The sequence below is a fragment of the Saccopteryx bilineata genome, chromosome 6, assembly GCF_036850765.1.
Source record: "Saccopteryx bilineata isolate mSacBil1 chromosome 6, mSacBil1_pri_phased_curated, whole genome shotgun sequence".
In the NCBI taxonomy this organism is placed as follows: Eukaryota; Metazoa; Chordata; class Mammalia; order Chiroptera; family Emballonuridae; genus Saccopteryx; species Saccopteryx bilineata.
In genome coordinates, this window is record NC_089495.1 from 185,240,065 (window position 1) to 185,252,604 (window position 12,540).

A 12,540-nucleotide genomic window follows, 5' to 3' on the forward strand; every position below is an offset into this window, starting at 1 on the left:
CACATGACAAGAAGGCAGCGGGGTCTGAAACTGACCCAATAGGAAGGTTTTAATTTTATTCATTCTTGGAAAATTAAGACAAATAAAATATCAACTAATTAGGTTCTTGTGAGAAAAAGTCAACTTTGCAAGTAGGTCATTTAAGCATCTCAGTCCTGAGGTAACATGGACCCGGTGTGTTCAATGGGGGGGGGGAATACTGTAAACAGGATTGGCCAGGTGAGGGGACTGCTCCTAACAGCAGTTTCCCACTTATCGTTTTCAAAAGCCACCCACCTCCCCGCCCAGAACGCCTTCCTGAGGTGACGACTGCGCCCCTCCGGCCAGGGATGGCACCCCGCTCGGGAACGGCCGCTCTGGCTCTGGAGGACGCTGGGAATCAGTTCACCAGGATGAAGTTGGACTTGCAGTGAGCTTCCGCAAACAGGAGGAAGACAGACACAGGGTTAGACTCAGGAGGTAAAGTAACGACATTTAAAACTGTAGCACAGGGATCCTGATGTCCACCTACCTATAAACTCCGTCACAGGGTCATGTTCGCCTTCAGTTTTAATGGTGCCTGCGATGCTATCGTTTTCCAAGATGGGGAGGAAAAGCTGCACAAAGTCGGAGGTATACGGAGGGGCTATGACGTCCAGCACCTGCAAGGAGAGGACAGCAGGTCACTCCTCTTACACACCCGTGAGCAGATGAAATGCCCATTAGTCTGGAGAAAAGCACCCTCCCCTCCCGGCTTCTTGCCCCCTGGTGACAAGAGCGGTTTCCAATGTCAAGACACCCAGGTGGTAATGCAGGTAAAACAATACAGATCCTGCAGCTAGCAGGTGCTCGGTAAACTGGGATCTACGTCACCGTCCCCGTCATCAGCATGGTTATCAGAAAGCACAGTTCTCAGGGTTAGGTACAAAAGCACAGAATTTAAAAAAGGGCACTTAGGGTAAACAGTATGAAACATGAAACAAATGGTGTGTTGCTGACCTCGGTTACAAAATAGCGAATGAGTGAAATGTCAGTGTCCAGCTTCTCCAGACACTTTCGGATGTAACTGACAACAGGAAGTACATAACCTCGACTTAGCAGGTGAACCATCCTGTCCAACAGGGTCTTCTTCAACTCAAGCTACAAGAGGAGATGCAGAGAGGCCTGTTAGCGTGGGTCCCGCCCTGAGCTGCACGCAGCCCTGGCCCCACTCACCTGCTCCATCACGTCCAGCTGGGAGTGCTCAGTCTCAAAGAGCTTGACCAGCAGCTGCAGAACCTGGGGGTGGAGGAGCTGGTGGCAGGTGCTGATCTACAGATGAAAGGGGCCTCATCAGTACACAAAGGATCACTGTCACAGCCACCTACCCCCCACTCATCCTGACACTGGTGCTCACCCACGCAGCCCTGGGCCTCGGGTCTCGCCTTCTGTGCCATCCCCCATGCTTTCAGGGTCACTTGATAAAAACTGAGACTTCCAATAGTCAATGAAATGAGTTCCTTCAAAGGAAACTCCTCATTTAGGATAGAAATAACTAGCTTCCATTGGAACATCTTCTGAACTCACTGAACAGATGTACTTGAAATACAGGTATAGACACAACATGGCAGGCCCGCGAAATGTGTCTTGTTCAATGTCATTTCATTAGGAACTAAGGGGACACTATGGGCATTCAACTCTGGTTGATGTGCATTAGCCTAGTCATATGGGCTTTGTTAGACATCTTTTCCCTTAAAGCCACAGCACCTACAAACGGCGGGCATTAAGCAAGCAGTAGTGTGCTGTGTGCAGCCCTCTGTCCCCTACCTCGTCCAGCAGCGCCAGGTGCACCGGGGTGTGGTCAGTCTGCAGCTGGAAGTACCGTGGCTCTGACACAGTCCAGTCCACCCACTTCAGTACCCCCATCGCGACCACTGGAAACCTGCGGTAATAAGGCACAATGCTTCCTTTCAACGTTTCTTCAAAAACAAACACCACAACTAAACAAAGGTTTAAAGAACCAACTCAATCTATCCCATCAACTCTCTTCGACACGTCCTCCTGCTTTCCAGGGAAGCATTAGGGTGAGCCCTGCCGGGAGCTGGGTGATGGACTGAAACTCACTGTTCCTTAGCGAACCCTCTCCTTGTCCCCTACAGGACAGATTAATGGGAAAGATTCAAATTCCTGAGAAAACACCCTCTTTGTAAGCTTTTCTAGTGAATTCTTATTGACGTAATTGGCACAATTGTTGGCCTAACTTTTCCTGCAAATAGACCCTACTCTCCAAATCAATTTTTGTAATTCTGGTTGGTCTTTTTGTTCATCTAATTTGTGAGCAGACTTCTGTCAAGTACCACCTGAAAATTACTCATGCTGCTAAAACAGTTTAAAGTTCTCTATACACGTTCAAACAAAAAATGAAATGAGTAAGTACTTCTGAGGCTTACACAGGGTTTTTTGAACTTTTAACAGATAAGTCAAGCTACCTCCTTCCAAAAGAATGAAGTGTAGAACTAAGTTCCGTTTGCTTACCTTATACACTGATAAAGTGTGCTCAGCTCGGCCACTAGTTCCGAGGCCCCTTTGTTCTCATTGCAACACAAGTTGTGAACAGTTTCAACGGCCTTCGATGTTGACTTCAGCTCATCTTTGTTGATGCTCACTCGCTTGTTCTGGAAACACACACCCAGTCAGTGAGTCCTGCAGAGCAGGGTCGGGGTGGTCTGGCCTGGTGGAGGCATGATCTGCTATGGCCCACTTCTCTCTGCAAACCCTCTCCCTACCCCTGACTTCAGGGGTCACACTCCCCAGTCACATAGCACAGAGCCACTGAAAACCAAGGGGACTGGCGTGTGGAGCTTAGGGAAACAGGGCTCATTTTTTTAGTCACACAAACTTCAAATTACAGTTTGAATCAAGTAGTAGAAATGCTATGCACTTAGCACTTTGACTACTTCATGAATAAACACTAAAAAAGACATTTCTGACACTAGGTGCACTCCTGACTTCTTGCAGCCAGAGCCCAGTAACAGCAGAGGGCAGGTAGGTTCTGGACTCTCCGCTCTGACGGTACCTTCTTCCAGGTCTCGACCACGCTCGCTGCGTACGCCAAGATGTGGATGTACTTGTGCTTGTGGTCCTGGTTGATCCTGGCCCCGGGTTTGAAGAGGGACTGCATGAACAGGTCCAGGAAGGCTGGCACCCGGATCTGAGGAGGACACGTGGCTCATTGCAGGGGACACGGGAGGGAGGTGGCGGGTAAGCCCACATACTCATGGTGGCAGGCGTGAGGGCAGCCGCAGTGCAGCCACACGACACCCAGCAGGGGCGCAGGCTCGGTGCAAGACGGGAAAGTACCAGGAAAGGCGCTTTCATTTCAACAGGAATTTGCACTCACTGGCTTAAGAGAATTAAGAGAAACACAGGCTTTCCAAAATCACTCTTCCAATTGGCACTGGGGGTGTCCCCCTTCATTATTAAAATGAAAAGCAACTTACGAGTTCAACGGGAGGCGGGTCCATGCTTGTAAACATCTTGAACAGGACTGTGATATCCGCTGGGTTCAGGGCTCCTTTGGACAACATAGCCCCAAGGGCCTGGCAAGCCCTGGGGTAGGAAGCCGCCGTGCCCAGTGCTAGCGTGATCTGACTGGCATCGTGGCCCCTGATGAAAACAATCCCACAGCCCATCATTAAGAAGGCGGGATATGTCATTAGTAACCCTGCCTCCCTCCCTCTCTCCTTCCTTTTTTCTCAGTCAGTGCTTTTACTTGTTGGGGGTCCCTGTTTTTTGTACATTTCTGCCTTTCACTGGCACACTGACTGACTGACCCGTGAAAACAACATCTGGAGAGAGCTGGGAAAGGGGTTCCAATACAGCCCGCAGACGTTCTAAAAGGAACCACACATTTTCAAATACCTTGTTAAGACTCGATAGAAAATAAAGACAGTAAGAGCTAATTTTGTTCTATGATATGCACTATAATACAACACTTAATACTACTGTGTAACTATTTCACGGCTATTGTTATTTGGTATTGATAAATCCCAGTACATGAAGATTTAAGTTCATAAATCCAGTGACTTGAACAATCACCTAGGACTTAACAAATTATTCATCAAAGCAATACTTTAGGAAACAAGCTCTCTACCTGTACTTTAAGCTACCCTGACTTCTCCCACTCACTGGGTAAAAGGCAATCTGCCTATATGTCAAAAGAAGAGGGCCTCGAGTCTCTGGTTGTGGAAGTAGGACAAGGGGGTGTGCTGGGGGCACCTAGCAGGGCTGGTGAGCACAAACGCTGCCTCACTTCTCCTGGGCGAAGCGCTGGACCTCCTGGGCGATCCTGCGCACAGCAGAGCCGCCCTGCTCCTCCTGGGCCAGCACCGACATCATGGCCTGGGCAAACAGGTACGTGTGCTCCCCGTGGCACACCATTTTCTGAAAGACGGCAGGGAGAGAGAGTTCAGGGCTTCACAGCCGCCGCAACGACAAATGCAGAGAACAGAGTCAGACCGCCACACTCCCCCTGCAGGAAGTTATTATCGTGGAAGGAGCCTCTGACCTGAATGGTCTCTAAAGGAAAGGGGCATTGCACATTTCAAAATGCTTGGCCCAACCGCCTCCTTCCGATCTGAGAGAAACAATGAACTTACAGCAAACTCAGGAAGATTTTTTTCAAGGTTTTCTTCTCCTCCATCCAAAATTGTGGCCAGAGAGGTACGAAGGACTCGAGAAAACACCTCCAACTGCTGGCAGGCTGTGGATACACTGGTTATCTCCCCCTGGTACCCTGCGTCAGAAATAAGCTACAACACAAGAACAAGAAGCCAGCACAGTGGCAACAGGTAGTGGCCACACATCTCACAGGAAGTTGGCTAGTTCTCAGTGCCTGCGGTGGGGTGGGCAAGCAAGCATTGACTTCAGGTCTCACACCTTTACTCTGACCCCTGCTTCACCTCCAGCTAGGGCCGTGGCCCAGTAACCTCCAGGCTCGATTTCGTTGTGTGTAAGCTGAAGGAGACAGTCCAGGCATTCCAAAAAGCCCCTCTAGGGACACAACAAACTCTATAATATGTTCCTGCCAAATTCTAAAAACATCAGACATGCTGATGCAAAAACATACAAATTCTGTGCTTTTCCCTCTCAATGTGAGATTTACTAAAGTGCCGATGATGAAGGCCTTTACAAACAAGCGAACATGATCTTTCAAAGGAGAAAAAGCACCCACCAACCAACCAAAATAACCCTCGCTCATAAACACTTTTGTCTTTTCTCTGACTCTGGTCCTATTCCTACCTTAACAGTGAAGTTAAGCATCAAACAGTCTGGATGAGCTTCAGCCAGTTTGTAAAACAGATCCCTCCATGTGGTGTGTGCAATCATTTGTTCAAGCCACGCTGGGGTCTGCCAACAAACAAAAGGCAAGAGAGGAGGCCCAGCTTCAGCTGCAGTGAAGGCCGTGCTGTCCGACCACAGGCTGCCCCAGCGGGACAGCAGAGCCCTGTGGGTGCAGATGTGGCCCTGCCCTGCAGTCCCAGAGCGGTGATGCCACACGGGCAGCTGAGTGGCGAGCTGAAGCAGCGCACAGCTTCGGAGCGACCCGACCGCACACACGACCGCACACAGGCATGCCGAGGCTTCCTGGAGACTTCCGTGCAGCAGCATCACACACAGTCACCTCCTGCTAAGTCAGTTGTGCACTTGGGCACACACGGAAAAAGGCAATTCAAATAGCACAGGTGGTTCCGTCCGTCACCATGGGAAGTGGCCATGAAAATGTGTCTCAGCTCTCCTCCTGCGTGGCTGCACTGAGTCTGCCCCGGGGCCAAGGGCAGGCTTCCCACAGGCTGCCCATGGACACCGACTAAGGGTGGCAGGGCTCCAAGGACAGGTGATTGTGCTTGAAGACTCTGCGGTCACACCCTGAACCTGACAACTGCACTATGGTCTGAGATGCCTCCTACCCAACCATCCTTTCCTCCCGTGTCATCGGGGCCAGACCTGCATCACAGCTTTCCCCGCCTCCTCCAGCCACTGCCCATCTTCCCTCACAGCTGTGTCCTCCAAAATCTCCTGCACACAAGCCCTCTCTGGAGGACCTGAATGACTACCGCACAGCACCCAAGAGCTACCCCAGAGTTAGCTGTGAGCCCGCTGGTCTTCCTCCTGAGCAAGGTGCCTGTGCACTCTCCTCACTAGACCAAGGATGGCATCTGAAGGGCAATTCTGACTTGATGCAACTTCTGTCTCACAACCTGACTTCAGTCCCCAACTCTTTATTTCTTACACAATATGCCACACTCCACCGTGCACATGGAATTAGCCAATTAGCCAAAGACCCTAGGAACCGGAACCAGAAACACAACAACAATCCCTCACCTCTCCTTCTTCAGTAAAAATAGAATCTGCTTTGCGGGGGTCAAAATGTTTGATCAATAAACTCTTCAAGTGATTTTCCACGGTTTCCTGCACCTGCACAGGATCAACACCTGAAAGAAAATGGCAATCTCTCAATATGCTGTATTGTTTTAGGAAAAGTAGACAGGTCAGAAATCTCTATGTAAATCAAAGACAAAGAACTGCTTCTGACAGCTTAGGATCTTAGATCTCTTATAAAAATTCATTTTCATTCATCATATTCAATGGTAAGAACCAAAAAGGGAGCACAGAGCAGAACACACAAAGATGTCCACGTGGAAAGGACAACATCTTCAAAAGCTGACTAAAGACAAAGACAAATGACCAAAACAGGTAGTAGGATGGAAAGGCTACACGGGGGAGGGGGGGTGTAGGTACGGATGCCAGCTGGAGAGACACTTGTGTCTAATTACTGTGACAGCAACGAATGGACTAGTTTCCGGAAAGTACTTAGTGACGTCATCTGCACCCAGTTCAGTGATTTACAGTAAGGCTCTACTTGGATCATATTAGCTAAAAGCCATAGTCATATTCAGTCCTAAATTGTCCATCATTTGCTGTTTGCTATAATAGACCTCTAAAAAATGACACACTGAACATACACTGTATAATTCTGTGATTCTTCAGTGTGGCAGAGAAAACAGCTCAATGAGAATTACATTAGCAGACTATCTGCAAACCTCAATTACTGAATCAACGATAAGAATCAAGCAAAGGTAGGTAAGAAGTTCAGTTCTGACTAAGTCTTAAAAACCAGGAAAACAAAGACGCTTTCCAATTTATCAGCATTATAATGACTCAAGAGGTCTTTTAAAAAGGGGCAGGGAGAGTAATGGCCAGCCAGGACAAGGGCCACCCACAGAGCACCTGTCTGAATGAGCCACTCAGCCAGCAGGTTGACAGTCTGGGCCACAGCAGTGTAGTTCTCTGATAAGAGCTGGATAACGTTCTCTGGAGACCCTCCTGCCTGAAAATACCTAGAAAACGTAACAAATAAAATGAATGTGGACAGGCATGGGGATGAACGACAACAAGGAGGTAGGTAAGGAGGAAGATAGGCTTTTAAGATTTTTTTCCCAGTGTGGAGAGAACCCCTAGAAGCCTTCCATTCCAACATCGCATTATTCTTCCTTTTTCCATGTTCTCTTCTGGGTCTCTTGTAAAACTTTCTCTAAATTCTCCCCACCTTCCTCCCAATACAAATAACCTTTCTCACCTACCTCTTCAGAGTGTTGAAAATGGAGGGTTCCATTATATAATCCCGGGTAGAAAACTTGTGAAGGCATTCTTGCTGGACCTCTGCATCATCCTCTCCCTCTCCATACTCATCCTCCTGCTGGTGGTAAATGCCACAAGTCAGGCCATTTTTCCATTAATATAAATATCCCGTAATTTCACCTGAAAGCTCTATAATGCTGTCCCTTTTTTGTTTGTTTGCTGTTCCACATACGTTATTACATGTGACTTTGTGAGACTCTTATGAAGTGGGCTGGGCAGTAATGAGTGGCTAAGAAAACAGGGTCCAGAATCACTCCAAGTGGGTTTGTCTTGCAACCCCACCCTGCAGAATCTGTGCACCAGGGGCACACACCTCACCTCTGGGAATCCTCTTCTGTTAAACAAAGGTAAGGCTAGTACCTACTCCCATTTGGCTGTTGTAAAGATTCCATGAGCTCATTTTTGGAAGAGCCAAGCACTGACACTTGGTAAGAGCTCAATAAACGTTAGCTATTATTTTTATTATTTTATATGTGCCATTTCACACTTTCCAAACAAGTCGATGCAGTGATTTTTGAAGGCATACACCACCAATCTGCTGTTAGCAGGACCATTGATTTGCTTCAAATAAGCAGGCCTCATTAAAAAAAACAAAAAACAGAGTCTATGGTTGTTTCCCCCTTATAACAGTCGAGCTGAGTAGTTGTGACAGAGATCTGCACAGCCTAGAACAGTTACCATCAGGGGCTCTACAGAGAAGTTACCCCACCATGTGGAGACTGGGAGTTATCTCTGAGACCACAGTGGACAGAGCCTTGAGTAAGACTGTGAAGGAAGGCCGGGTCCACCCCAAGGCTCCTCCTCATGTCAGTCTTGGGCTTCTACCCTGGACCCTCTTCTCTCCTCCTCCATCTTCTCTTGGGGGCCATGCCACCTCCCTGCCTACAAATCTAGGATTCAGCCTGGATCAGTCGACTGGTGGATGCAGAACCATCTCTCTCTCTCTCCTGACTCAAGTATTCAGTAGTCCATTCTCATTCTCATTCATGTGCCCCACTGGTCTTCCAGTCACTGGATCCAAACTTGATCTCACCTTTCCCACTAAACAGATCTTTCCCTACAGCTGTATTTTAGTAAGAGCCTATAACTACCTGTTACCCCCAAATTCACAAACCCAGGTGTCCTCAACTTCTCCTCCCTCCCTGCGCTCCACACCGTGTCAGAGACCCATCTCCTCTGTGTGTCCCCAGGGGCCTTCTCTCCACCTTCACCTCATTCTGTGAGTGCTTGTAGGACCCCAGTGGCCCTCCCAGTGGCCCTCACAGCTCCGCCTCCCTCCTGCCTTACAATCATCTTTCACCGGGATGCCACAACTTAAGTCACCAACTTGCCGTCTCCTTCTTAACGTTTCCTGTCTTGTTCAGAAGACACATCCAAGCTCCAGCATGACCTCAACCTTCCAGGTGCTCACCTGGCCAATCTCAGCTCTCTCCACTGTATGGGCCACCTACAGCCAGACCCAACTGTTGGCATTTCCATAGCTCTCACCTTCCACCACGTGGACTTCATAACTAGCTCCCTGCCTTCCACCATTGCCAACAGGGCCCCCAAACAACAGAATGTGTGGGTCACAAAAATGGACCCACCACTATGTTCCAACACCCATCTCATGCCACCCCGTCACCTTGATGGTCCACCCCTCCTCAGGCAGTCAGGGTGACCATGGACACTAAGATCGGTGCACCCCTCTCATCAGTGAGCCCATCAGGCAGGGGCTGGATCAGGGCTGTGGTTCAAGAAAGTGCTCAGTCAGTGGGGAGGACCTGGCCCATGTGGCCGAAGCACACCTGGCCTAATGCGCTGCCTTCGAAGACTGCAGGTGACCAGTGTGCGGTACTCTGGACAGGAGGCTCCAAACACCAACCCCGCACTAAGCTGCTCTCCTCGGGACCAAGTAAGTGGGTGAGAAAGTGGCAATGGACACAAAGGACCTGGGCGTACCGAACCTAGCCCAGGTCAGAGGTCAGCAGGTCTCGACGCCCGGGCTGGGAGCGCCCTCGGTGGACACCGCCCCTCGTCCCCGCCCCCGGCCACGCGCGCGCGTGCGTGCCCCTCGCTGGCAGGACGCTGGGCGGGCCCGCTGGCGGGGCTGGAAGGCGGTGAACAGGGAGATGCACTGTGCTGACACCACACGGTGACTGCCGGGCCGGCGCAGCGGAGGCGGGGCCGCCCGGTGCACCCTCACCTGGCCGCCGTCTGCCTCTTCGCCCCACTCAGCCGCGCTTCCAAAATAGTCTTCGTCCATGATGGCGCCCGGCGCGGCGCCTGCCATACTCTCCCGAGAGCGAGCACACGAACAAGGCGCATGCGCACGGCGGGGCGGGAGAGCGCACGCGCGGCCCCGCGGCCGCGCGCCTAAGCTAAGCCCTAGCCGGCCCCCACACGGCCGCGCGCCTAAGCTAAGCCTTAGCCAGAGGCTGGGGCGGGGCGGGGCGGGGGCCAGGAGAAGGGATGGGGCACAGAGAATGCCCCAGGCACGTTGATCCAGGTGCCCAGGAGCTGGGCGGGGTGTGGGCTGAGGGAACTTCCTGTATTGACCCAGGAGCACAGCCTGGTTAGAAGTTTCGAACTCAAGTCTTGCTTGACCTGGATTCGCGTCCCCTCCACTTCTTCCTTGTGACTTTCAGTCTTGATTATCAGCTCCCTCATTGGACAACTGACCATATAGCAGGGCTGACTTATCAGACACAGTGTCTAGAGTCCATGAAAATGTTTTAATTTTTTTAAAAATCAGAACAGTAAGTATTATAACAACGAGTTCAGCCCTGATTATATTAGTATAACTGGTGTAAAGAACAAATGAAGTATAATGTATAATTTTTAATATTTCTATATGAAAGAAGGGCCCACAAACGTCTCAATGCTGCCCTGGGAAAGAGGGCTACCTCAACCGGTAGCTGCTGAGAATTTCTGAGTTGATGCTTTTTAAGCCCGTAGCACGGTGTCCAGCCAATAGTAGTTGGTCCAAAAGCAAGAGCCTGAAGACAGACCATCACGGAAAGTTTTGAACAGACATGTTAACACCATCTAATCTGGATGCTTTAGGAGCATTCTAGACAAGACCACTAGATATTGAAAATAGCGATGGTTCACGGAAGGCTTACCAGGAAGGCACTGTGCTTTCATTCATTCCTTCTTTCATTTCTTTGTCCACTGTTTACAGAGCACGCCGAAGTGTCCGTTATGCTACTCCTGGAGCTTATTGGTGAACAAATTGGAAGAATTGCCCTGGGGAAGCCTACATTCTACTGAAGGAGCTAAATGTGGGGAACAAGTAAAATAGTGATAGAGGGTGATGGTTGCTAGTGTTCTGTGACAATAGGGGAGAGTGACTTTGGGCGATCAGAGAAGGCTTCTCTGAGTCATATGACAAAAGGAGTCAAGCCATAGCCAGGAGAAAACATTCTAGGAGAGCAGAGCTGCTTGCCATTTGTCCTTAGAATACAAAGGCCACTGAGGCTGTCACCTGGCAGGCCAGAGAGAAGCCTGGATGAAGTGGACAAGGCAGGCAGGGCCAGATCCTGGTGGGGAGTTAGGTTTTCAACTGAGGACTAGTAGGAAGGATTTAGAGCACTGAGCATGGAATTTGCACATAGTAGGTGTTCAGTGGCTATGAGGAGAAGGAAACATTTGAGGGGTTGTGATTTGCTTGCTTTGAGGGAGTGATAGGACTTTATCTGGGTTTTTGATGCTTCACCCCATAGCTCGGGGGGGGAGCCTTAGGTTGGGGAGCTTGGAGGTGGGAATGCACATTAGGAGGCCTCAGTGAGAGTTAACAGGCTGAGAAGGGGCTGGTGTAGCTGCTGTAGGATTGAGGTTCAGTCCAGAGAATAAGGCAGCCTTGGGGGAGGAGGCGCTCAGAAAGGGCAGGAAAGATGCTAAGACTTGCAGACTGTGTGCCTGGGGCTGTGCACCGGGTAGACAGGAAACCCTGCTAGGACCATCATGAGTTCAGACAGGGATGTGCAGATTGGAGGTGCTGTCGGAACCCCCATGCAAAGATGCCTTGCAGGTGGCTGGAGGTAGAAGTCTGTGGCTCCAGATTCAGTGACTTGACTTCCAGCTTCTATTCACAAAATGGAGGTGTATTAAGTTAATGAATGCCCCTGCAATGGCTTGTTTCAGGGTTCATTTTCATGTGCTTTCTGAAATGTTGCAAAAAAATGGATGGCTATTAAACTCCAGCCTCCTCTCTTGGATTTTTTTTTAAATAGTGCATGAATTGAAAGCAGGCAAATATGTATAACTAATTGCTCATAGAAGCAGTGATTTTTTAACTCACCTTTTTCTTAGCCAAAAGGTTACTCATTACGTGGATTAACAAACAACCCCTAATGAATGCACTGCATTCAGTCTATTAAGTCAAAATGATTTAGCATCATTGGGTCTATAGATCTTGCCTCCTGAAATGTTGTTGACTTGTTTTAGAAAAGCCTATCTAAAATATCCAAATTAGCTTGCAGTACTTAAAAATAAATACTCAAGTCATTTAAGATGTTTTCCTGTTTAAGAAAAATTCTGGTGGAAAATTTCCATGGAAATGAGGAGTTGCTTTCACTTAACCCATTTGAGGAACATTTACAGAGAGCCTGCTGGGTGTCGTGGGCTGAGATGTAGCTGCAAACCATAGACATAGTTTAGTGCTAATGTCAGAAAAAAAGGAAAAGTTCTCATGATAGGGACAGTGCAGAGGGTAGGGGGCTTGAGCTCATGGAGTGGTCAAGGAATACCTTTCTAGGGAAATGATATTTAAGCTGAGACTCCAGGTTTGAACCAGATGACGGTGAGAGAAAGACTGGAGTGTGGACGTGGAAAGCGGGAGAAAAATGCCAGAGAGATATGTGGGAGCCAGATGACCTAAAAACATGCGAGGGGTCTGGA

The 12,540-nt window shown here is 49.3% G+C and overlaps 1 protein-coding gene across 3 annotated transcripts; it reads right to left on the reverse strand.

The window, feature by feature from the left end:
* Positions 1 to 25: 25 nt before the first annotated feature.
* Positions 26 to 9,945, reverse strand: NELFCD (negative elongation factor complex member C/D). Of its 3 annotated transcripts, none has more exons than XR_010725997.1 (15): positions 9,845 to 9,945; positions 7,602 to 7,717; positions 7,249 to 7,358; positions 6,343 to 6,452; positions 5,260 to 5,367; positions 4,617 to 4,769; positions 4,271 to 4,401; positions 3,459 to 3,624; positions 3,035 to 3,169; positions 2,494 to 2,633; positions 1,786 to 1,900; positions 1,195 to 1,290; positions 1,068 to 1,119; positions 512 to 641; positions 26 to 414 (listed from the first exon to the last, which is right to left on the reverse strand). XR_010725997.1 is itself a non-coding variant. In XM_066234458.1 (15 exons), exons 1-15 carry the CDS (start codon positions 9,929 to 9,931, stop codon positions 380 to 382), a joined length of 1,773 nt encoding a protein of 590 aa, XP_066090555.1. In that variant the 5' UTR covers positions 9,932 to 9,945; the 3' UTR covers positions 26 to 379. The 3 variants fall into 3 exon arrangements, 2 of the variants coding, with proteins under 2 accessions (XP_066090555.1, XP_066090556.1); XM_066234458.1 differs by having other exon boundaries at positions 979 to 1,119; XM_066234459.1 differs by having other exon boundaries at positions 979 to 1,119; positions 7,602 to 7,714; positions 9,845 to 9,943.
* Between the last annotated feature and the right edge of the window lie 2,595 nt (positions 9,946 to 12,540).

Excerpts from the sequence above, each read along its gene's own strand:
- NELFCD (XM_066234458.1), bottom strand. The coding sequence starts at position 9,931 with ATGGCAGGCGCCGCGCCGGGCGCCATCATGGACGAAGACTATTTTGGA. Across the intron at positions 6,453-7,248 it reads TGAGTGGCTCATTCAGACAG|GTGTTGATCCTGTGCAGGTG; the intron begins GTGCTCTGTGGG and ends ATTTTCTTTCAG. Across the intron at positions 2,634-3,034 it reads TGGTCGAGACCTGGAAGAAG|AACAAGCGAGTGAGCATCAA; the intron begins GTACCGTCAGAG and ends GTGTGTTTCCAG.